The sequence below is a fragment of the Coregonus lavaretus genome, assembly GCF_964263955.1.
Source record: "Coregonus lavaretus genome assembly, chromosome: 38".
Lineage (NCBI taxonomy): Eukaryota > Metazoa > Chordata > Actinopteri > Salmoniformes > Salmonidae > Coregonus > Coregonus lavaretus.
Window position 1 is genome coordinate 14,303,807 of NC_140025.1, and position 26,483 is coordinate 14,330,289.

At 44.5% G+C, this 26,483-nt stretch overlaps 1 protein-coding gene across 1 annotated transcript in view; it reads left to right on the forward strand.

Annotated features, from left to right (window-relative positions):
- Nucleotides 1-26,483, forward strand: part of LOC311112239 (intersectin-1-like) — a 62,954-nt gene that overhangs the window by 2,446 nt on the left and 34,025 nt on the right. The window contains exons 2-15 of the mRNA XM_084155285.1: nt 12,754-12,821; nt 13,829-13,924; nt 14,600-14,663; nt 14,960-15,126; nt 15,765-15,926; nt 16,170-16,245; nt 18,442-18,554; nt 18,635-18,698; nt 19,053-19,190; nt 19,453-19,565; nt 20,028-20,290; nt 20,953-21,102; nt 21,233-21,373; nt 25,970-26,057. Coding sequence (XP_084011411.1) covers nt 12,794-12,821; nt 13,829-13,924; nt 14,600-14,663; nt 14,960-15,126; nt 15,765-15,926; nt 16,170-16,245; nt 18,442-18,554; nt 18,635-18,698; nt 19,053-19,190; nt 19,453-19,565; nt 20,028-20,290; nt 20,953-21,102; nt 21,233-21,373; nt 25,970-26,057 — 1,663 coding nt within the window. The 5' untranslated portion in view covers nt 12,754-12,793. The remainder of the gene's footprint in view (nt 1-12,753; nt 12,822-13,828; nt 13,925-14,599; nt 14,664-14,959; nt 15,127-15,764; nt 15,927-16,169; nt 16,246-18,441; nt 18,555-18,634; nt 18,699-19,052; nt 19,191-19,452; nt 19,566-20,027; nt 20,291-20,952; nt 21,103-21,232; nt 21,374-25,969; nt 26,058-26,483) is intronic.

The window sequence follows — 26,483 nt, forward strand, 5'->3', positions numbered from 1 at the left end:
TTTTTGGTTACTACATGATTCCATATGTTATTTCATAGTTTCATGTCTTCACTATTATTCTACAATGTAAAAATAAAGAAAAACTGTTGAATGAGTAGGTGTGTCCAAACTTTTGACTAGTAGTGTACCTACCTACTGCTAAATAGTCAGTTAAACAATACTTTCCTGTGGATATTTAGTCCTGCACAGACAACCGGTAGAGTAAGTTCAAATGTAATTTTATTCAACATTCCGGCTTGTAAGGAACATTTACAAGATTTTTCACACAAAGTTTCAGGCTGTATATACAAATTAATTGTCTAATACAGCCTGACTAATCAGACTAGCTAGCAACCCAATCATGTAAGCCAACCGGCTAGCAGACTGACTAGCTAGCTAACGAAGCTGCATTGACAGTTAGCTGGCCAGTTAGCTTGCGAGCTAGGTATTCTTTATTTTGTGGTATGTCAGCTCTAAGAATTTCTATATTTAGCTTTGCTTCAATAGGAATGACCTGGCCATAGTTTTCTATTTACAATAGAAAAGAAGGCTCTGGACCTGGCCATATCTAACTTACTAGCTAGCTATTGCCAAAAGCTGTGTTGTGCCCTTGCCCTGACATCATTAGTCTTGCACTGGTTGGATTATTTTGGTTATTTTGTTTAGTTAATGAAATGAATATCCCTCACAAACGTGTGTACTCTATGATATTTCTGTCTGACATCTCACCATGCCACTACGCGTGCATGTGCACGTGTTTATCAGAGAGAGACCCGCAGAGAGAGCGAGAGGGCATGGTTTTTAACAGCCGTGTTTGGCATTGCCTCACACACACACCCTGTGGCCCAACCTAAACCTAGCCCCACTGTCTGACGCTGTCTGACTCTAGAAGCCATGCCAGCTTGGCTGTCAAGAAATATCATATAAAAGATGCATGTCCTTAGCAACCCAAAGTGCATTGAACTTTGTTGTTGGCAGTGACACCCTACCCGAGATGATCTCTATTTGAGGGGCATGAAGGAAGTGACATGCTTTGATTTTGTAATATGATTTTGGTCACAAGGCCATAGCATAGAGTGACTTTTTCCACCGCAGTTTCACTCTTCATTGCTATAGCCTGCTCAGTTTTGGCTGACTTGTAGGAGACCCGCTGTGCTGCTCTGGCACCAATGATGAGTGTTAGCATGCTAATTCAGTTATTTGGTTTTCTGCTTTGTCTTATCACGTCTTAACAGCAAAGGCTGGGGGAACTCTGCTTTGCTGGACTTGCATCTCCCTCTCAAATGTTTGATCAGCTTTATTCAATACCATAGAGTAGGGTTGGGAGGTATACCGCATTTTACTATATACCGGTATTGATGCATGAATGTTTGGTTTGTTATTAGTGATATGCCTTGTGTAACATCAATTTTTATAGTTTACACCGCTACTTGAGTCAACCCTCTCCACTCTCTCCATGCCGCTTTCCACACAGACCTAGCCCCACCCCCTGTCACTCAATGAGCACATTTGTTGTTGCTTGACCACGAGACACACTTGCGTTCAGTCTACATGGTCAATGCAGCACATGCTACAATGTTGTTTTCCCTTTGCTTCTTAATATAAATCCACAAGCGTTCTATAATTACACTTAGTTTGTGTTTCTTACATCTGCAAACAGCTAGTTTTTCCTTAGCACGTTTTAGCTAAATCGTGTTAGCCGCTAATGCTAATCACTAGTTAGCTGGCTAGCTAGCTAGCTATTAAATGTACTGTGTCAGAGCAAACGTAGCTAGCTATACAGCCTGATACCAGTGATGGTGTAGGCCTAAATCAGCATGTTGTTTGTGCAACAGTATCTTCTAAATCAAAGAGGAACAGGCGACGCATGAATATGTTACCAACATGAAGAAACATTTAATGTAGCCAAAGATAGGGTCTCCTAGGAAACAATGACCAACACTTTGGTTCCTACCCTGTCACAATAACTCCTCCCTAGCATTTTCATTTGTTGTCATATCAAACAACACTGTATTCAAAGTGTCCACTACTATTTATATTCCAGTGGAGGCTGCTGAGGGGAGGACGGCTCATAATAGTGGCTGGAATGGAGTATAATGGCTGGAATGGAGTGAATGGAATGGTATCAAACACATGGCAGTGTGGAAATTATCTCAAATGAGTGCAGGAAATGCAGAAATTGATTAAAATGCAGGAAATTATTTGTGGTTGAATTGAACAGTATAAAACAATCAGAATGGAGAAAGACCCATTGAAATCAGGTAGAATGTATGTGTTGCCACCCTAGGGTCACGTACTACTCATAAAGCAAATGTTGAACTTTAATTATTCAAAAACATAAAATACTGTCATATCGAGGGGAAAAAACGAGAAAAATAACGTGATATGATAATTGGGCCAGATCGTCTAGCCCTACCATAGAGTCATGGCAAGAAAACGCAGAAAACTGCGCTGGCTGGTAGGAAATGCAATCTTGTTGATGGTAGGTAGATTCACAATGCACATAGTATTGACTTGGCTTTTGAACTGGGGCTGTGATGATGTAGGGTCTGGCAATTTTCCGCTAAGGGCTGAACATGGTGTGCTTATTGCAGAGGTAATTCCAGACTTATCAAGTTAACTCAGTTGCCTGCTAGTGCAGGGAAAACGGCCCACCAAACCTCATCTGTTTTGCGTTTTTACATCAGGGGCTTATGGGCTGGCTGACAGGCAGCGGGCTTTTGTTGTGTGTGTGTGTGTGTGCGTGCATGCATGTGAGGAGAGAGCTTTGGCTGCACAGTTGCAGATACTGCAGCGCTCCTATCTATCTCCCCTGGGTTGCTCAGCTACAGGGCAACCTTGCCTTGACATTGGCTGGAGCATGGCGTTTCAGGTCCTCGACAGGAAAGTGTCACATTAAATGTACCCACCGGCAGTCCACACAGTCAACAGCAGTGCATTTTCAGCACATTTTATTATACTGCCAAAGCAACATGATATAGGTTACAGCCAGATATTTTTCAAAGAAGCAGGCAATGCCCTTGTCCTGGCGTGCACCATAGACGCTGTCGCTACCCCAGTGCTCCACTCCCCACCTCAACCTTTTGACCGTTGACCAGTGAACCAGAGCTTCCCTTTGGTCACCAGACTGCCAATTGGTTGCACAGCATTCACTGCAGGATCTGTGGGCCCGAGATTGACAAGCCATCTGATAAATTAGATAGTCGTCTGATGGTTTCTTAAACACCAACTCCCTTTTATCCAAGGTCATGTTGGTTTGATGAGCGATAATTCTGTTGGTGCTGCAGTTGGGAGTAGGATTCCCTCAAATATTATCTGCATGCAGTTTGGATCTCTCTTGGAGATGGTGGAACTAACTGTGTGTGTGTTGCACAGTTCTCACCTCTGTTGTACGGTGCATTCGGAAAGTATTCAGACCCCTTGACTTTTTCCACATTTTGTTACGTTACAACCTTATTCTAAAATGGATTAAAACGTTTTTTCCCCTTCATCAATCTACACACAATAAACCATCATGACAAAGCAAAAACAGGTTTTTGGAAATTGTTGCTAATTTAGAACAAATGTAAAACTGAAATATCACATTTATATAAGTATTCAGACCCTTTACTCAGTACTTTGTTGATGCACCTTTAGCAGCAATTACAGCCTTGAGTCATCTTGGGTATGACGCTACAAGCTTGGAACACCTGTATTTGGGGAGTTTCTCCCATTCTTCTGAAGATCCTTTCAAGCTCTGTCAGGTTGGATGGGGAGTGTCGCTGCACAGCTATTTTTAGGTCTCTCCAGAGATGTTTGATCGGGTTCAAGTCCGGCCTCTGGCTGGGCCACTCAAGGACATTCAGAGATTTGTCCTGAAGCCACTGCTGTGTTGTCTTGGCTGTGTGCTTAGGGTTGTTGTCCTGTTGGAAGGTGAACCTTCGCCCCAGTCTGAGATCCTAAGCACTCTGGAGCATGTTTTCATCAACGATCTCTCTGTACTTTGCTCTGTTCATCTTTCCCTCGATCCTGACTAGTCTCCCAGTCCCTGCTGCTGAATAACATCCCCACAGCATGATGCTGCCAGACGTGACGCTTGGCATTCAGGCCAAATAGTTCAATCTTGGTTTCATCAGTCCAGAGAATCTTCTTTCTCATGGTCTGAGAGGCCTTTAGGTGCCTTTTGGCAAACTCCAAGCGGGCTGTCATGTGTCTTTTACTGAGGAGTGGCTTTCGTCTGGCCACTCTACAATAAAGGCCTGATTGGTGGAGCGCTGCAGAGATGGTTGTCCTTCTGGAAGGTTATCCCATCTCCACAGAGGAACTCTAGAGCTCTGTCAGTGACCATCGGGTTCTTGGGCACCTCCCTGGTCAAGGCCCTTCTCCCCTGATATCTCAGTTTGGCTGGGCGGCCAGCTCTAGGAAGGCTGACACCTCTTTTTGTTCCTTTATTCAGTCGATCCAGATGGGCCTGTGTCTGTGCGACTTGGATCACTTCGTAAGTCTGTGTGTTTTGATTGCTTTTCTCCTGCACTTTTTTGTTTGGATTTTTCACAATGCTTTTTTTGCCACTATTAGTATTCTTCTGAGCAGCTCAAGGACTATATAAAAGTCACTTGATGACTTAAACAGCCTCTCCACCTGTGCAGGGATTTTTCTGACATAGAAACCCTTGGACGTGCCGCCTAAGCTTTTTTATTTTCAAACTGTATAAATCAAAATTAAAATTTGGGATGGAAAAAGGCTTTCAGTGTAAACTTAAATGACTAAAACCAGATATAAAGTATGTAAAAATATAACGGACCAATTTTTAAAATAATAATATTATCTTTGAGAACTAACAGTCACCAAAGTAAAAGCTAGACAGTCAGGGGGAACTGAACATTTCCAAAACTATGAATTAAACAGTATTGATTTTGTTATTAAGTTTGAGTACAAGAACACAGCATTAGCCATGGCATAATGCATAGAATTGCGGGAAATGTACTTAAAAACTGCATAATTGTATCTCGGCTCCATGGAAAATGTGTCCTCCAGTGTGGCACTGCGTCAACAATATAGGCAAGAATTTGATAACAGTAGCGGCATGGGCTTTCACACCAAAGTGTGTGTCTAGGCGTGGATGGTGACGGTTAGAGGGACATGTGAAGTGGGGGGCTATTATTACCCCTCACACTGTCCTGTCACCCCATGCCCCACTTAAAGATGGAGAACAAAAACACATCGACTTCTAGTTCCACACACATTTTGTTCACCATCGTAATTCCCTCATCCTCTTAATGAAGATGGAAGAATTAGTCCAAAGAGTAATGCCCAGTATTTATTGCTTTGTCTGGTGGGTTGGTGTGTATTAGGGCTGTATTCAACCCCCCATGGAGTTAACATGGTCAGCTCCGACTCAGAGAAAACAGCCCTAAGCCTGACTAACTTAGTGTACTCAGGGCTTAGTGGACACACATCTGCTCTTGTGGGCCCAATGAGAGGGCCTCGACCCATGTCACCCTAAAGCACTCGCGTTACAGTTAATAGTTACAGTTACTAATTCATTGCAAAAGTCGTTCTTTCTAAATGTTCCGTTGCCATGCTGGGTGGCAACACTCTTATCCATTGCTTGCTTGCTAGCTAGCCAACTAGGGCTAACACCGTCAGGTCGAACAGTGCAGCTAGAATAACAGCAAAGTAGCTGCATTGAGCTAATGATGTGCAATTTCACCTGGCATAGAACATGTGCTTTCTCGTCAGGACACTGTTCAGAGGAGCTAGCCAACTACACAGCTAAAGGAATAACTTCTAACTGAAGCTGGTAAGGCAGCAAACTAGCTGCATTTCATGTCGTTTGACCTGTTTTTCTATTGCCATTTCTTTGTATATATCCATAAAAATTGATATTTTACACTGCAGTATACAGGGCCAAACGATACCCGCTTCCTGTGTTGGGCCTATTAAAAAGAGGGAAGTGGTGCATGAAATAGTGGGACACTTAGAGGCCCACAGAGGGGCTGGAGGAGAGAAGTTTTATACTACAGGCCATAAAACTGCTGAGCGATGAGAACACTGGAGAGGAGGGAGTAAATTGGTGTCTAAGCCTTAGACCAGGGGTGTCAAACTAATTTTAGCTCAGGGGCCACATGGAGGAAAATCTATTCCCAAGTGGGCCGGACCGGAAAAATCATGGTATATATAACTTAAAAACAACAACTTCAGATTGTTTTCTTTGTTTTAATACGATCAACATACAACATAAAGCTGGAGCCTGAGGACAGTGTGTCCAAAATAGTACAAGCACAACATCACTATTAATCATAAAACACGTCAAGTTTATTTGAAAATTCTAAAGAAAAAGAACACACAAACACACAATGCCTCAGTGATTAACAGAACTGTTTCACAGATCACAGAACTATATCAGGGTGTCATTTCTCAGGCAGAAATGTAGATAAAAATAATGAAATCCTGTTCCCCAAACAAGTGCAAGAACCACAGAGTCAAGAATAGGTTAAATATACAAATAAAATCAATTAAAAACAATAGCACATCAACATAAAAACATATAAACATAAAGCTGGAGCCTGAGGACAGTGTCCAAAAGCACAACATCACTATTAATCATAAAACACCTCAAGTTATTTGAAAGTTCTGAGGACAAAGAACACACAAACACACAATGCCTCAGTGATTCACAGAAGTATATCACAGATCACAGAACTATATCAGGGTGTCATTTCTCAGGCAGAAATGTAGATAAAAATAACGAAATCCTGTTCCCCAAACAAGTGCAAGAACCACAGAGTCAAGAATAGGTTAAATATACAAATAAAATGAAATCAATTAAAAACAATAGCACATCAACATAAAAACATATAAACATAAATCTGAAAGCGTTGCTCAAACTCCCGTAACAGTCCAGTTATTTTATCTTTGAACCGCTTCATGTCTGCCACATGTTGGGTCGCGCACACATTTTTCAGACAGGGGAAGTGAACTGCATCACCACCGGCAAGTTGCGTCTCCCACAATGACAGCTTCAACTTGAAAGAATGTATGCTGTCATAATACTGCGTGACAACTTTATTGCGCCCTTGCAGCTGTTTGTTCAAGTTATTCAGGTGCTCTGTAACATCCACCATAAATGCAAGGTCCGGCATCCATTCTGCGGAATGAAATTCTAACACTGGTTTGCCCTTTTCTTCCATGAACTGTTCAATTTCTTCTCGTAAATCAAAGAAACGCCTCAGCACAGCACCTCGGCTTAACCATCTTACCTCAGTGTGGTATGGCAGGCCATAGATGTGGTCTTTCTCTCTGAGAAGGCTGTCAAACTGACGGTGATTCAGGCTTCTGGATCGGATGAAATTAACAGTTTGGATGACCACCTTCATGACGTTATCCATCTTTAATGACTTGCAACACAAAGCCTCCTGGTGCAAAATACAGTGAAAAGTCAAAAAATCACGTCCTCCATTTGCAGATTGCACTTTCTCTCTGAACTTTGTCACAACGCCTGCTTTTTTCCCGATCATTGAGGGCGCACCATCTGTAGCCAGGCTGACAGCGCGGGACCAGTCCACTCCGACCCTGTCCAGCGCGCCGACGAGTGCGGTAAAAATATCAGCTGCTGTCGTTGTATCTGTCATCGGCACCAACTCCATGAACTCCTCGGTGACGGTCAATGTGTCATCAACTCCGCGGATGAAAAAATTGCCAGTTGTGCAACATCTGTAATGTCCGTGCTTTCATCAATTGCAACCGAAAACGCAATAAATGACTTTACTTTTTGCTTCAACTGGCTGTCCAAATCCACTGAAAGATCGGAAATCCTGTCTGCAACTGTGTTTCTTGTCAGGCTGATATTTGCAAAAGCCTGCCGCTTTTCAGGGCACACAATCTCCGCTGCCTTCATCATGCATGTTTTTACAAATTCACCCTCACTAAATGGTTTTGAAGCCACTGCGATTTCATTAGCAATGAGGTAGCTAGCTTTCACTGCAGCGTCACTGATGTCTCGGCTGTGAGTAAACACAGACTGCTGTTTCTTCAGACCCGCCAACAGTTCATTCACCTTCTCTCATCTCCGCTGTCCTTGAAAGTTGTCATATTTGTCGGCATGAAGACTCACATAGTGGCGACGAAGGTTATATTCTTTCAGCACTGCAACATGCTCTGAACACACCAAACATACAGCTTTCCCATTCAATTCCGTGATTAAATAGGATGACCATTTTTCTTGGAACACTCTGCACTCTGCGTCCACTTTTCTCTTTTTTGACAGAGACATATTGGGGCAATGAGGGTGCCAAAGCACATAATGTTAAAAGTAGAAGACGTAATAAATATCGCGGGCAAAACAAAGTAGCTCATTGGCTGCACGTGCTTGACCTACTTGCTCTGCCCCGGTATAAACAGTTTGCTTGCTTAACACAATTGCTATTGCGCCATCCAGTGGACGCAATTGGAACAGCAGTTTATTTTATTGAAAAATTGCAGCGCATTTTTATACCCCCCCCCCCCCCCCCCAAATTTTTTTTTTTTTTTTTTTTTTCAAAATCATCTCGCGGGCCGGATTAAACCCGTTTGCGGGCCTGATCCGGCCCGCGGGCCGTACGTTTGACACCCCTGCCATAGACTCTGAGGAGAAGTAGGACTCAGTCATGACCAAAGTAATGACTCACCTCTTTGTCTATTAGTTAGTGTTACTGTGTTAATATGACAGTCTGCCTTAGAAGGGTGGAACAGGGGTGTATGTAGTGATTGGCCATCCTGAAAAATCATAAGCGTCCTTTTTATGTATTTGTAATTGTATTTAATCTGCAAAAACAATACCGAATCCAACTCGTAATGTGATGTCCTTCAAAAATTAAATAGGCCTGGCCTAGCTTGTCTTCTGCGGAATAGGCTATGTAGCCAGTTGATTACTGCCCACATGTTTCCAAGAACAATTCTCCCCTTCACCTGTGTGCCAGGTTTCTGTGTGTCTGTCCATCCATCTGTGTCTGTTTGTTGTCTGTCACAGGAGTTCAACTTCTGACCCTGCATTGGGCCGTGCCCTCCCTCAGACTGCAAACCTCTGCTATGACATCATGTGCTGCGGTGCACTTGTCTACTAGCCCCAGCCCTAGGTGTCTAGCCTGTCTGTCTTATTATGGGCGTTCCACCACAACAGGAGCTTGCTAAGCGATCAGATTATGCAGATAAATCCACCTTCCAGTCCCAGACCAGTGACATCAGAGCCCCGGTCCTGGCTGGCTGGAACAACAACAACAAGCAAACTGATAATTCCATAGAATCCTTCTCTAACCTTCCCTCCCTGTCTGTGTGGGTGCATCCCAAATGGCGCCCTATTCCTAATGTAGTGCACTACCTTGACCATAACCTTGGTCAAAAGTTGTGCACTATTCTCCCGAGTGGCGCAGTGGTAACTAGAGATCCTGGTTCGAGTCCAGGCTGACACAGCCGGCAGCGACCGGGAGACCCATGGGGCGGCGCACAGTTGGCCCAGCGTTGTCCAGGTTAGGGGAGGGTTTGGCCGGCAGGGATATTCTTGTCCCGTCGCGCACTAGCGACTCCGGTTGCGGGCCGGGCGCAGTGCACGCTGACACGGTCGCCAGGCTTCATTGGTGCGACTGGCTTCCGGGTTAAGCGGGCATTGTGTCAAGAAGCAGTGCGGCTTGGCTGGGTTGTGTTTCGGAGGACGCACAGCTCTCGACCTTAGCCTCTCCCGAGTCCGTACGGGAGTTGCAACGATGGGACAAGACTGTAACTACCAATTGGATACCACGAAAATTGGGGAGAAAAAGGGGTAGAAATAATAAAAATGACAACAAAAACAACTTTGTTGTGCACTATAAAGGGAATAGGGTCATCACCACCAAAGACAATCAGAAACTAGGTCAGAGGGACAAAACAGCCTTGCCCCCCCACTTACTGCGCTCGGCCCTCATTTGCTTGGTATGTGTGAGGAGTGCCTGTCTGAGTGAGTCAGTAAGTGTGAGGCTATTCTCAGACGTAGTGTGTGACGAGGCTCTTGTGCGCCTCTCCAGGGAGATGTGATGTGAATGAAGTGGAGGATGGTGAATCACTGTGGAACAGCATGGTAATATGCTCCGCTCTGTCTCTGCACTTTGTGTTGACTCAAGCCTTTCTGCCTGGAGGACAGAGAGCGAAGCTGGCAGCAGCGTCAGTGCACTGCTGGCCTGGCTCTGCTCTTACGAAACAGAACCCTTCAAAGCGCCTGAAACAGTCACTCCTCCTGTAATTAACGCACACGAACAAGCTTTTATTTCGTTTTTTTCTCTTTTTTATATATATTTTTTAAACAGACTGCCTAGGATGCGAATGTCGTAGGAAATAACTTATTTTTTATGAACAGAGAGAAGGATACAGTGTCTGTGTCTCCGTGTCGTTGAAATGTTTCAGCCTACTTGGGGCTCCCACTGTGAGGGCTGTACGGGAGGGGTGATCTGGCTCTGATTAAAATACCTTGGGGGGGGGGGGGGTGTGTATGTGTGTGCTGCTCCCTTCCCCCATGTCTTTGTTTTATTAATTCTCCGGCTATGGCCGTCCTCTCTCACCATGACGTTTACACAGCTGGGAGATAACATTGCCTCTCTGCCTCTCCTCCGTTCGCTCTCCCTCCATCTTCCCCCCCCCCTCTTTGTATCTCATTCCTCCCCTTCATAAAAACATGAAGAGGACCCCTCCGTCCCCCTTCCTCCCCTCTTGTGACACCCACCCCAGGATGTAGCTAGGCCATTTAAGGCCAGAGTTCTGCCTAATGAAAATAAAATCCAAATGTTATTTGTCACATGCGTCGTAAACAACAGGTATAGAATAACAGTGAAACGCTTACATATGGGCCCTTCCCAACAATGCAGTGAGAAAAAAATGAGAAATAATCTAAACATAAAAAAATAATAACACAAGTAATGATAACTTTGCTATGTAGACGGTGCCAGTACCGAGTTGATGTGCAGGGGTACGAGGTAATTGATGAATATATGTAGATGTAGGGATAAAGTGACTAGGCAACAGGATAGACAATAAACAGTAACAGCAGCGCATGTGATGAGTCAAAAGAGTTAGTGCAAAAAGGGTCAATGCAGATATTCAGGGTAGCTATTGGTGAACTATTTAGCAGTCTTATGGCTGCTGTTCAGGGTCCTGTTGGTTCCAAACTTGATGCATCTGTACCACTTGCTGTGCGGTAGCAGGAGTGGCTGGAGTCTTTTTTTGTTTTGTTTTACGTCCTTCCTCTGACACCGCCTGGTATAGAGGTCTTGGATGACAGGAATCTCGTCCACAGTGATGTACTGGGCCATACGTACTCTTCTCTGTAGCGCCTTGCAGTCAGATGCCAAGCAGTTGCTGGACACCGAGGAACTTAAAGCTTTCAACCTGCTCCACTACAGCCCTGGCGATGTGGATGGGGGCGTGCTCGGCCCTCCGTTTCCTGTAGTCCACGATCAGCTCCTTTTGTTTTGCTCACGTTGAGGTTGTTGTCCTGGTACCACACTGCCAGGTCTCTTACCTCCTCCCTGTAGGTAATATTTAAGAATTTTTTATGAGGTATTTAGCAGACGCTCTTATCCAGAGCTACTTACAGGATAAATTGGGTTTAAGTGCCTTGCTCAAGGGCACATCGACAGATTTTTCACCTAGTCGGCTCAGGGATTTGAACCAGCAACCTTTTGGTTACTGGCCCAACGCTCTTAACCACTAGTCTACCTGCCGCCCTGTATCATCGGTGATCTGGCCTACCACCGTGTTGTAGGCAAACTTAATGATGGTGTTGGTGTCGTGTGTGTCCAGGGTCCAGTTGCAGAGGGAAGTGTTTAATTCCAGGGTCCTTAGCTTCGGGATGAGCTTGGAGGGCTCTATGGTGTTGAAGGCTGAGCTGTAGTCAATGAATAGCATTTTCACGTAGGTGTTCCTTTTGTCTAGATGGGAAATAGCAGTGTGGAATTCAATAGCAATTGTGTAATCTGTGGATCTGTTGGGGCGGTATGTAAATTGGAGTTGGTCCACGGTGTCTGGGATGATGGTGTTGATGTGAGCCATGACCAGCCTTTCAAAGCATTTCAGATGAGAGTGTTATGTGGTGATAATCATTTAGACATGTTACCTTGGCGTTCTTGGGCACAGGTACTATGGTGGTCTGCTTGAAACATTACAGACTGGGTCAGGTAGAGGTTGAAAATGCTCTGAGTACGCGTCCTGGTAATCCGTCTGGCCCTGCGGCCTTGTGAGAAAAGTGTTACTCACATCGGCTACGGAGAGCGTGATCACACAGTCGTCCGGAACGGCTGATGCTCTCATGCATGGTTCAGTGTTGCTAGCCTCGATTCAGTGTTGTTATCCAGATGACAATCCACCCGTACATCATGGCTACGTCTCAAATGGCACCCTATTCCCTTTTATAGTGCATTACCTTTGACCAGTAAGCAATGCACTATAAAGGTGCCTTTTGGGATGCACCCCATGACAACCATTTGGCTGCCAGTGCAACACCACTGACCTACTCACTGTACTTTTACAGTCAAGTGATGCATGTAAGCCTATCTACCTATTACCAAACAAGTCATTACAAGTCTCTGCTGCAAAATGTTTATCTGTTTGTTAACAACTTGCTGCCTGGCCTGCCCTCCCCCTGAGGAAAGGAATGGAAAAAGCCATAGAACATGAAACTGCTTTGATTTCCTCCTTTGAGGGGAGCATCTGTCTTTTGAGAGGAGAAGAGCGAAGAGGAGAGGATAGACACAGTAGAGTGACTGTAGTGGACCTTCCTGTCTTGTCTTTCAGGTGTTTGCAGCGAGGCTGCAGTTGACTGACCGACTGAACAATGGCTCAGTTTCCCACGCCCTTCGGAGGTGAGTGCCACCCGCCACCAAACCAGATTGACAGCCGTCTGACTGGCACACTGTGTGTGTGTGTGTGTGTGTGTGTTTGTTTGTGTCACAAGCGTCCGTATGTGTGTGAGAAATCAAATAAAATTGTATTTGTCACGTGCGCCGAATAAAACAGGTGTAGACCTTACAGTGAAATGCTTACTTACAAGCCCTTAAACAACAATGCAGTTTTAAGAAAAATACGTGTTAAGAAAGTATTGACTAAAATAAACTGAAGTTTAAATAAATTGCCGTGCGGTAGCAGAGGGAACAGTCTATGACTAGGGTGGCTGGAGTCTTTGGCAATTTTTAGGGCCTTCCTCTGACACCGCCTGGTATAGAGGTCCTGGATGGCAGGAAGCTTGGCCCCAGTGATGTACCGGGCCGTACGCATTACCCTCTGTAGTGCCTTGCGGTCGGAGGCCGAGCAGTTGCCATACCAGGGGGTGATGCAACCAGTCAGGATTTGGTATTTTGGTATTTGATTAGGATCCCCATTAGCTGTTGCAAAAGCAGCAGCTACTCTTCCTGGGGTCCACACAAAACATGAAACATGACATAATACAGAACATTAGTAGATTCCTCAAACTCAACTCTGAACCTTCGAAGCCAGTTCCACTGCATTTTAGCATTGCTCCCCTTTAATCCTGGACTGATTTCAACCTGAGACACCAGGTGGGTGCAATTAATGATCAGGTAGAACAGAGAACCAGCAGGCGCCGTACCTCGTAGGGTAAGAGTTGAATACCCCTAACCTACATAGTGCACTATATAGGAAATTGGGTGGCATTTGGGACGCAGACTTGGTGTATGGTGGTAACCTCAGATCACCAACCACCACTTCATTTACTCCCCTCTCTCTCTCTCTCTTCCCCCCCCCCCCCCCCGACTCTCACCTTAATGCTGAATTCCATGACTATACAGACACTTAACTGAACCACCCCCACACACAGGCCAGGTGAGAGCTTCAACTGATTTTTCTCTCTCAGGGGGTCTGGACGCCTGGGTGATCTCTCTGGACGAGCGAGCCAAACATGACCAGCAGTTTGTCAGCCTGGCCCCCACACCAGCTGGCTACATCACAGGTCAGCTTCACTCACAGCAGGGGAGGGGGGAGGGGATGGACAAATGAAGGGAAAGAGTGGTGGAGGACATTCTTTGCAGTACAGCATCATGTCAGGCAGAAGTTACTTGAAGATAGCAGAAGATCACTTGATAAGGATTTTGTCTTATATCTCTCACACACACACACACACACACACACACACAGTACCAGGTCAAAGGTGAAGGGTTAATGAAGCGTGGTGGACTGAGGCTAGGGCGGGCCTTGAAGTGTTTCATTCCCTACAGCCCACACAGTAGCAAGCAAGTCATTCTCCACTCCCCCAAGCAAGTCATTCTCCACTCCCCCAAGCAACGTCATTCTCCACTCTCCTCACTATCAGAAAGGACATTTCAGTCACTCACACTCACATGATCATCTGATATCATTGCCTTGGTGTTTTTATTTCAAACACAACCTTGCACAACCTCTCATCATTTTAGAGAAGTATAAGTGCTTGTTTCACTCTGCTCCTTCAGCAATAAGTATTTCGCAAGCCCCAGTCATTTCATACATCTCAAAATTGATGATTGTGTTCAAATTGAAAGAGGAACCAACTGGCTTTTTTCTCTCTGTGTGTTTGAATAGATATATCCATAATGGTGTCCAACAGACTCAACAGTATTATAATATTATTTTCCCTTCTCATTGTCCGTAGGTGACCAGGCCAGGAATTTCTTCCTGCAGTCAGGCCTGCCTCCTCCCATCCTCGCACAGATATGGTGAGTGTCTCCTCTCTGCTTCCTCTCCCTCCATCTCTCCCATTCTTAACTCAATCTGCTGCTAATGTCAACCACTGTTCTCTCTCTTTCTCTTTGCTTTTCTCTTGTTTTTGTCATTCTCCTCTCTCCGTCTTCCACTCCACTGTCTCTCTCTCTCTATCCAATTGCTTTATCGACATGACATTCACAAGGACATATTGCTAAAGCTGAGATTCAGAACAACAATGATAATAATCAGCATAATGTAATCATATCTCTTTACTTTCTCCCTCTCTCGCTCTCTCTCCTTCTCTCAGGGCCCTGGCCGATATGAACAATGATGGGAAGATGGACATGCACGAGTTCTCCATCGCCATGAAGCTGATCAAGCTCAAGCTGCAGGGTCACCCCCTGCCCCCCTCTCTGCCCCCCTCCATGAAGCAGCCGCCCCTCACCCTGCCCCCGCCGCCCACCGCACCCTTCGGTAAGGGACAAGACAGGGGCAGGGTGCATCTCAATAGTCTAAAGTGGCTTCCTTTCTTCCATCTGCACTGATCTGTACAGCAGGATAGGTAAAAGCAGTGTGGCGGATGGAATTTTATTAAATTTTTGCTTTGACCTGTCCACTTGTTCTTTCTTCAGTTCAGTGCAGGTGATGTAAAAGACACTAGGAGAGTATGCCCTAGGCTATGAGATACACCCATGTTACAGTCCCAATGGCCACCATTAACTAAATGGACTTTAGAGTGCTCAAAGCCATATCATCTGCACCATCTATGTACATTGCTAAATGTTTCACTGGGGCAATTTAATTTAAAACCTTTAACTACCTGATTACCTACTATCTCAAAGCACAACCATAATATGCCGTTTCTGTTATTTGAACAGGCAACGGTCTGGGTCAATATAGTGTTGCTCCCCCTGACTACCAGGGCATATTGCTGTCTCTAGGAAGGCACTGCTTGTTTATGACCAGAGAAATATCGTACATTTTCAAGAGAATCAGTCAGAATTCAGCACTTGTAGACACAGTGTTAAAAGAATAGGCTTGTCAATAGAAAATGAATAGAGGTCTGTTGTCTTATGTTTGTCTGACATACTTTACTTCATTCCACCCTGCAGGAATGCATGGTTTAGGGGTAATGCCAGGCCTCCCAGCAGTCCCTCCATTACCCATGCCTCCTATGCCAGGGGTGGGTATGTCCCCCCCTCTGGTGTCATCGGTTCCCCCGTCTGTACCCCCCATGGCCAACGGAGCACCAATGACTGGCTTCTCCCACCCAGGTATGGACCAATCAGCATCGCCGTTAGACACGCCACTGAATAGTCAAAGTGGAGTTCTGGTGAATGACAGTGAAGCCCTCTGGCAACGTTTTAGATCATCTCCACTTTGTTGATTTAATCCTTTCTTAACCTCACTAACAAATTCCTTTTGTGATTCCCCGTTTTATTCTGCTCCCCGCCTCTCTCGGTCTCTTTCTCTCATCTCTCTCTCTCTCTCTCTCTCTCTCTCTCTCTCTCTTTCAGCCACGACACTCAACAAAAGCTCTTCTTTCAACCGCTCCAGTGCCAAGCTGCAGGGACAGTCCTTTGAGACTACTAGGTGAGTCACATGTCACCCACTTGGAAGAATGGCCCCTGCTCGCTGGGCCCAAACTCAAAGGGACAGATGTAGCTGTGTTTGTGCTTATTAGACTGCTGCATACTCTAATTTTATCAAGGCACTGAGTCTTTTTTTGAACACACAACAGGCTAGCTCATTAAAAAGCCATCACATCACTTTGAGAGGAGATCCCTTTGTTAAAAAGAGAGATGAACAGGCTACGTCCCATTTTGTCAGTTGAAACAGTGAAACAAATAAGACAAAAAAACAGAACTTGAGCGTGCATAACTATTCACCCCCCCAAAGTCAATACTTTGTAGAGCCACCTTTTGCACCAATTACAGCTGCAAGTCTCTTGGGGTATGTCTCTATAAGCTTGGCACATCTAGCCACTGGGATTTTTTCCTATTCTTCAAGGCAAAACTGCTCCAGCTCCTTCAAGTTGGATGGGTTCTGCTGGTGTACAGCAATCTTTAAGTCATACCACAGATTCTCAATTGGATTGAGGTCTGGGCTTTGACTAGGCCATTCCAAGACATTTAAATGTTTCCCCTTAAACCACTCGAGTGTTGCTTTAGCAGTATAATTAGGGTCATTGTCCTGCTGGAAGGTGAACCTCCGTCCCAGTCTCAAATCTCTGGAAGACTGAAACAGGTTTCCCTTAAGAATTTCCCTGTATTTAGCGCCATCCATCATTCCTTCAATTCTGACCAGTTTTCCAGTCCCTGCCAATGAAAAACATCCCCACAGCATGATGCTGCCACCACCATGCTTCACTGTGGGGATGGTGTTCTCGGGGTGATGCGAGATGTTGGGTTTGTGCCAGACATAGCATTTTCCTTGATGGCCAAAAAGCTAAATTTTAGTCTCATCTGACCAGAGTACCTTCTCCCATATGTTTGGGGAGTCTCCCACAATCCTTTTGGCGAACGTGTTTTGCTTATTATTTTCTTTTAAGCAATGGCTTTTTTCTGGCCACTCTTCCGTAAAGCTCAGCTCTGTGGAGTGTACGGCTTAAAGTGGTCCTATGGACAGATATTCCAATCTCCTCTGTGGAGCTTTGCAGCTCCTTCAGGGTTATCTTTGGTCTCTTTGTTGCCTCTCTGATTAATGCCCTCCTTGCCTGGTCTGTGAGTTTTGGTGGGCGGCCCTCTCTTGGCAGGTTTGTTGTGGTGCCATATTCTTTCCATTTTTAATAATGGATTTAATTGTGCTCCGTGGGATGTTCAAAGTTTGGGATATTTTTTTATAACCCAACCCTGATCTGTACTTCTCCACAACTTTGTCCCTGACCTGTTTGGCGAGCTCCTTTGTCTTCATGGTGCTGCTTGCTTGGTGGTGCCCCTTGCTTATTGGTGTTGCAGACTCTGGGGCCTTTCAGAACAGTATATATATATACTGAGATCATGTGACACTTAGATTGCACACAGGTGGACTTTATTTAACTAATTATGTGACTTCTGAAGGCAATTGGTTGCACCAGATCTTATTTAGGGGCTTCATAGCAAAGGGGGTGAATACATATGCACGCACCACTTTTCTGTTATACATTTTTTTGAATTGTTTGAAACAAGTTATTTTTTTCTTTTCACTTCACCAATTTGAACTATTTTGTGTATGTCCATTACATAAAATCCAAATAAAAATCAATTTAAATTACAGGTTGTAATGCAACAAAATAGGAGAAACGCCAAGGGGGATGAATACTTTTGCAAGGCACTGTACTGTACTTTTCAGACGCATTTGTTGATAATGAAATCTGAAAATACTCTGGATACATTCAGTTACATGGTAAGAATATTATTGTAAATGTTGGGGTAGGTGCAACATAAGACAAAAAATGACAAGGGTTTGAGTGAGAGGTCTAACTGGTGTCTCCAAGTGGCCACACACCTCTCCAAAGTGTGCACAGTTCCTAAGTAATTTCAATGCACTTTGTTGACTCAAAGAAGGGTCTTCATCTATAAGCTCTGCTAGCTGTGCCGTTGAGGAACTAGAGCAAGCACACTTGTTTGGAACAGACCTGCATCCCCGCAATCAAACAATTACTGTTTACGCAATCCAAAAACGGGCTATTTATAAATCTATTTCCAACATGACTAGCTAAGTTATAAAATATGATCTTACAGTGTTATCAAAAAGTCTGTTTGAAAAGACGCTTTTAATAAAATATTGTCTCCCCCCTCTCCATCTCAGCACCCCTGTGCCCTCCCAGCCTCCCATTGACTGGGCTGTTCCCAGCTCGTCACGGCTAAAGTACCGGCAGCTCTTCAACAGCCACGACAAGATGATGAGCGGCCACCTCACCGGTAAGACCTTGTCTGTCAACAATACACACTGCGGTTTATCCAATCCACATCAGGTTTCTCAAAAGAGCTGTTTCTTTCAGGACCCCAAGCAAGAACCATCCTGATGCAGTCCAGTTTGCCCCAGACCTCGCTGGCATCCATATGGTAAGAGCTGGGAGTGGGGCCAATACTTTTGGCACATTTGGCACTAATTCCTGTATGTTCACACGTTGCTGCGCTCTGTTCTCTGACTACTGCTTCTCTCCGCTGACTCTGGGTAGAAGTTTCCTTTAGGCACAGATCTAGGATCAGCTTAACCATCATATTGCAAAACTAGTCATAAATCAGTTGCTGTTTAGGAGGGTGAAACGCAAAACTGGTCGCGGATCAGTTGTCGTCAGGGTGCTCCTAAACGACACTGTGTTTCACCTTCCTCCACTCTGCTAGTCACAGGACAGGAAGTGCATGGCTGGTGGTAACACGCCACGTCTTTCTCTCCCTCTCCCTGTTTCTCTGTAGGAACCTGTCGGACATCGACCAGGACGGCAAGCTGACGGCCGAGGAGTTCATCCTGGCCATGCACCTGATTGACATGGCCATGTCCGGCCTGCCCCTGCCCCCTATCCTGCCCCCAGACTTCATCCCCCCCACCTTTAGGTACAATCCACTGCTGTCTGGCAATGCCCCTTAGCTCTACCTCTGTCTGCAGAGTATGCATTGATACTGGCACTTACCTTAGGCAGTCTTGTCTAAAGATGCCTTATTGATCTTATTGCCCCACACCACGGCCAGGAGTTTTTCCTGGTCAAGACTCACGGTCAGGAAAAACTCCTGGTCCTGCCCATCCATGCCCCATATGAGGTGCTGTAGGTTAGTGAGCTGCTCTGACTGACTGTGGTCTGATGTTGTACGTCTCCAGGAGGGTGCGTAGCGGTAGCGGGGTGTCTCTCACCAGCCTGCACTCCACTGACCAGAGGGTCCAAGAGGAGGCCGAAGAGGAGCAAGAGAGCGAGAAACAGAAGCTGGAGAAATGTAACCACTCTTAAATTCATAGACAGATCTATGGATGATGTAATGACTGACCATCCATGGGATCAAAATGATAGTTCTGAAGCTATGCAGTGTTTGTTTACAATTACATTGTTAATGAACAATGGAGTTAAAACGAGTTTATATTTTGGGTTCGGATGGGGTACGACAGTTGAACTAAGCTCACAAGCATTTGAGTTATATTCTACTAGAATCTATGGCTATGTATCGTCAATTCTAAAGTCCAAAAATGTATCTACCTATCCCAGATTGCTCCTTTAAACACACAGAAAAATGCTCCTTTATAAATATAAATGGTATATAAAAATGCCCCCAGTTTTCCCAGAAATGCCCCTGAAAATTAGGCAACAGGGCAAAATATGTCCCCCTTCTCTCTCGCGCTCTCTCTCTCTCTGACCCCTCTCTCTCTCTGACCCCTCTATCTCTCTCTCTCCCTCCCCAAAGTGACATTCGAGGACAGGAAGCGGGAGAACTTTGAGCGGGGCAACCTGGAGCTGGAGAAGCGTCGGCAGGCCCTGCTTGAGCTGCAGCGCAAGGAGCAGGAGCGTCTGGCAGCGCTGGAGCGCGAGGAGCAGGAGAGGAAGGAGCGCGAGCGGCTGGAGCAGGAGAGGAGGCGGCAGCAGGAGCTGGAGAGGCAGCTAGAGAAGCAGAGGGAGCTGGAGAGGCAGCGGGAGGAGGAGAGACGCAAGGAGATCGAGAGGAGAGAGGTGAGGAGAGGTGGAAAAGACGGGGTAAGGAGGACAGTGAGGATAGAGGAAAGAGGGAGCTGGAGAGGCAGAGGGAGGAGGTCGAGAGGGGAGGAGGGGGGGAGATGGGAAAGAGGTGTAAGGGGGAAAGTGAAGAACACCGGAACGAATGGAGATATTGAGAGGAAGACCGCAGAGAAGAGGTGTGTGTGTGTGTGTGTGCATATTAACCATAGAAATAATCTGGGGTGGCAGATAGCTTAGTGGGTAAGAGCGTTGTGCCAGTAACCGAAAGGTCGCTGGTTCTAATCCCCGAGCCGACTAGGTGAAAAATCTGTCGATGTGCCCTTAAGCAAGGCACTTAACCCTAATTGCTCCTGTAAGTCGCTCTGGATAAGAGCGTCTGCTAAATGACTAAAATGTACATGTAAATAGAATATACTCAAGTCATTCTATTACTTTGTCTTTTTAAGATTGTAAATTCACTCTTTTCTTATTGTGTTGCTTTAATGACAGGGCAGGACAGGTGTAGAGAAAAGGGTGAAAATGGGGATTGAACCCAGGTCTCCGGCAGGAAGTTGAATGTGTGCATAGAACTGGAAGTGTTACCACTCAAACACGGCTGGCTCTGTACAATTTCTACGTATACAGTATAACATTTCCTCTGTGTTTCCTCGGGGTAGGCGGCGAAGCGGGAGCTGGAGCGCCAGCGTCAGTTGGAGTGGGAGAGGAACCGCCGGCAGGAGCTGCTGACCCAGAGGAACCGAGAGCAGGAAAACATTGTCCTGCTCAAAGCCCGCAAGAAGACCCTGGAGTTTGAGCTAGAGGCACTGGTAAAGACAGAGACACACAATCATACCTTTAGTCCCAAGATGTATTTGCTTTATTCTTTTGAAGAAAATAGAATAATGTATGGTATTTAGTTTCTCAGTTCATTCTCTCCCCCCCCCCCCCCCCCCCCAGAACGACAAGAAGAGCCAGCTGGAGGGCAAGCTACAGGACATCCGCTTCCGCCTGTCTGCCCAGCGGCATGAGATCGAGAGCACCAACAAGAACCGCGAGATCCGCATCGCAGAGATCACCCACCTCCAACAGCAGCTGCAGGTACGTACACACCTTGTGTAACACACAGTGCTCTATGTAATTATTGGGACAGTGAAGCTTTTTTTCTACTTTTGGCTCTATACTCCAAAAGTTTGGATTTGAAATCAAACAATGTGCATACTGTCAGCTTTAATTTGAGGGTATTTTCATCCATATATGGTGAACTGTTTAGAAATTACAGCACTTATTGTACATAGTCCCCCCATTTTAGGGGACAAATTCACTTGTGTAGGAAAAAGTTAAGTATTTGGTCCCATATACAAAGCACTCAATGACTACATCAAGCTTGTGACTCTACACATTTTTTGGAAGCATTGACTGTTTGTTTTGGTTGTTTCAGATTATTTTGTGCCCAATAGAAATGAATGGTAAATAATGAATTGTGTCATTTTGGAGTCACTTTTATTTTAAATAAGAATAGAATATGTTTCTAAACACTTCTACATTAATGTGGATGCTACCATGATTAAAGATAATCCTGAATGAATAGTGAATAATGATGACTGAGAAAGTTAGACGCACAAATATCATACCCCCAAGACCCCCAACCCTCACCATTACAATAACAGGGGAAGTTAGCATTTTTGGTGGGGTATGATATTTAGACGTTTAACTTTCTCACTCATCATTATTTGCTATTTATTCAGGATTATCCGTAATTATGGTAGCATCCACATTAATGTAGAAGTGTTTAGAAACATATTAAATTCTTATTTATAATAGTAACTCCAAAATGACTCCATACATTATTATAAAGCCAAAAGAAGAAATGCTTCGCTGTCCCAATAATTATGGAGGGCACTGAAGACTGCATCGTATACAGAGGTACACACACACACACCGGGGTTTCCGTTAGCCGGTAATAGCCGGCTTTTGTGCCGATAAAAAAATAAAAATAATGAAAAGCCGATAAATAATACTGGCGGCAATTGTCCGGGAGAAGAAAAAGAGAATCGCATAGCAAAATAATGCTTTTTAACCAATGCATTGATGGAAATACCAGTCGATGGAAATGCATTTGTCCGGTCATGATTATCGGTCTAAAGGTTAATTTGCAAATTTGAGTGGAATGAAATTGGCGCGTGTGTATTTTCATTAGTCGTTATGTTTATCACACGCACAGAGCCTATGAGCGGAAAATCTGTCAGACAGCGCGAGAGCAGCTGCTACAGCTTCTCAAACAGCTCATTTGTGCTTTTATAAGCCCAATCATTGCGTCAAAATACTAAATGCAATCGTATGTAAAAAACAGTTTTGATGACGACGATTAAAGAGCTACTATTTTTATTTCTCAACTGGTAATTGAAGCGCGCTTCCCATTCGCCATTCAAGTGCATATAGGCAATGGTTGGCAGGCTTCAGCGCGTCACACACCAATTTGCAATGAGCTGGAGGCAGTATGCATTTTTTAAAACATATACTTTATTGTTTAAAACCTGAACATTTGACTTCAGATTATGAGACATGTCTTACCTTCAAAGTAAAATCCGAACACAGAAACGTGGAGGCACTTTATTTCATTGTCCAGTAGCCGAAGACACAATCCTAGACATATTAGCAACCCATGCTAGTTGTTGCATCTTTAGATCGCCCGTCTTAAAAAATATATTTCCATCTGTCACATGAAACCACTCGCATGTGTGGTGCGCTTTTGACAATGGTAGTTCCCCAAATTGCATTATGGAACAAGCATTTGCGTGTAGCCTGTACTGCCTTGTGTGCATTGCTACGCTTAATGTGAAGAAATAATAGTTTGTCAACATTTTAAGCTAAACATTTTGATCTGTTGCATCAGCCTCATTGTTATTAAAAAATATATATATATATATATGTAGCAGGCCCCGTGTAGCTCAGTTGTTAGAGCATGGCGCTTGCAACGCCAGGGTTGTGGGTTCGATTCCCACGGGGGGCAAGTATTAAACAAAAAAAACAACAACAAAAAAACATGTATGCACTCACTAACTGTAAGTCGCTCTGGATAAGAGCGTCTGCTAAATGACTAAAATTTAAAATGTAGCCTAGGCCTACTGATTGTATGAATTTGGGATCTATCATCCAACAACTGTCCCAGAGTCAGTTTTAGAATAGGCTTTTTCTTTCTTGCACAGAACGACAAGCTGACCAATATCCCCCAATAGAATAGATACACTTTTCTACTATGGGGGATATTGGATTGGCATAGGCTAGTGATTTTGCTATTAATTTATCTTCTTGTTGGCTGAGGAAAAGTAAATGTGGCAGTTATTTTAAGATCTTAAAAGTTTGCATCGGAATTCGGTAAGAAGGATGCATGCCGTTGCATCCTCGAGTTGCATGTTCTGTTAATGAATTACCATAATCGAAATGTGATTTCTGTCATATTGAACACCGTGGGTGGACGCCCTAAACAGTTTACGCACACAATGCTTATGGGTCCGGTAGATTTCTCAAATGTCCGTTAAATTACAATGCTGCCGGTCAAATGTCCGGCGCCACATTTTCCTAACGGAAACCCTGACACACACACACATACATTCCACTGTAGCCTCAGGTGGATATCCTCCACCCAAACCCTGTACAGATTAGGGATGTGACAAATGGAAAATTTTGCTTAACGTTTAAACGACCATTATTTTATCGGTTTTCTGTTAAAACGATAAGTAAAAATCATACAATTCCACGTCAATTTCCAATGCAGAATAATGGTACTGTTACGTATGACCGCTAGGGCTGGGCAATGAAGGTATATCTACCGCAACCCTTTACAGACATAGAACGCAGCTACAGTAACATGTCGATAGCTACAATTGGTAACTTTTCAGATAATTCAAAAAAGTGACAGTAGAATTCTGCTCCAGCATAAAATGTTCTATATTTTTTCCCTAACAACAACAAACGTTGCTGATTGATGTGCTGTTTCTTTTATGCCGTTTTTTTTTGGTATGGAAGCTAGATGTTTTATTTCTACAAAATGTATTAGTCAAAATGTAACAAACTTTAAAGTACTTTTTTTATGAGAGATTAGTCTGCGTGCAGTAGCTCAAGATTATTTGATTGACGGTTTTGTTTGCCTAGTGATAGAAGAATTTGTATGTTTAAGGTAATGACTAAAGTATTCCACCCCGAAACTGTATAACTGTGTGAAATGTATTAGAATCATAATACTATAATCTGATGATGTGTGTAGCTTAGTTAGACTTAGAAATAGGACCTTGTGGTCTTTTGCAGCTATGCATGCAGGGGTCTGATGGGAAACCAGATGTCCCCACCTAGGGAGGGGAAGCGAGAGGCTTGTAGACGAGAAAACCATGTAGAGGCCTAATGGAAAAATACAGCCCGTCTAAGCAGGGAGTAGCCTATGATAAGAACTTGTGTGTGAATAAAAGGACTTGCTCTGCACTTTGGGGACTATTGCAGACTGGGACTTTGTTTAATTATTTATTAACCAGAGCCTTACAACCTCTGGGAATTATTCAAAGCTTGAGTGATCGTTGAGTTCAACCATTGAGATAGGAAAATTCTCGTGACACCTAGTGATGGACGTTAGTCCCACTTCAAATGCCTTATTCCTTTACAGACAAGTAAAATGCATGCCCCTTCATATCTCCAGGGAAGAAAAGTCTGTAGTGTAGCCTACCCTAACAGACAGACAAACAAACATGCCGTAGCCGAGGCGCTTTCAAGGGGCCACATTCCATTATGTCTGAAAAGGGTAATCGATAAAGGCTACCGGTAGCCTACTGTATATTAATATTATGAGGCAATCTGTATCCCGGCGACATCGGTGCCATGAGTTGGCTAGGATATTCTACATACAACAGACCGAAGACTGAACACACACTTGGATCATTAGCAAAGAGACCGAGCAGGCAGGCCAGCGCAAGGGAGGGAGTGTCACGACTTCCGCCGAGGCTGCCTCCCCTCCTTGTTCGGGCAGGCTTCGGCGTTCGTCGTCACCGGAGTACTAACCACTGCCGCCCCAATCATCATCACGATTGTCTTGTCAATCACACACACCTGGTTCTATTCCCCTAATTAGTCTGTGTATAAGTGTTCCCTCTGCCCCCTTGTCCTTGTGGGTGATTGTTTATTTGTGGAGGTTAGTGAAGCTGGTGGAGCTCGTATATTGTGTATCGACGGGAGTTTCTTTCCCGTATGCCTTGTATTTTCCAGTGCGCCTGTTTTGTGCCCTGGAGTGTGTTTGACGCATTTCTGCGTAAACCTGTATTTTGCGGATTAAAGCCTGTTATTCTGTGATTTACCCTCCTGCGCCTGACTCCTTCATCACCACCTCTTCACAGGGAGGGTGAGGAGGGGCAGGCAGAAACGTGCTCATATGTTTTGGTAATCTGCATCTCACAATGTCTTGCCTTGCAAATTCACCAAAGTAGCCTAAAGTTTGCCTCTTCCTCTCTGCTTTTATTTGAATTACTCAACTTTCCCATGCCTTTATAGCCTATCGCTATAACACAGAAAATAGTATGTTTTGTGATAACTGCACTGTGATTTTAATTAAGTGTGGGGGGGGGACAAAAAAACAGTTAGGGATCCAAAGTTTACACCCCTAGTACAGATGCAGTTTCTCTAAGACTTGCCGTTGCTGTGTGTCTCCCGCAGGACTCTCAGCAGTGGCTCGGCAGGCTGATCCCTGACAAACAGTGTCTAAACGAACAACTCAAACAGGTCCAACAGAACAGCCTGCACAGTAAGTACTGCTTCCTCATCTCACCTCCGCACATCTTTCAACAGAGAGCGTCGCCCAGATCCCTGATCAAAAGTAGTGCACTATATAGGGAATAGGGTGCCATTTGGGACTCAGACCATGTACTATATGCTTTGCTATTATAGATGGCTTGTGAATTCTCTGCTAAATCGATACAATAATTCCCCTATAATAATAATATAATATGCCATTTAGCAGACGCTTTTATCCAAAGCGACTTACAGTCATGCGTGCATACATTTTTATGTATGGGTGGTCCCGGGGATCGATAAATGCACTGTTTTTTATTCCCCCATGTACTTGTCATAAATGAGTAGTTAGCTTTAGCTTGATTGCTAGCTAGTCCTAGCTATGCTATCATACTTTACATGGGTAGGCCACATTGGACTGACTTATAACCTGTACTAC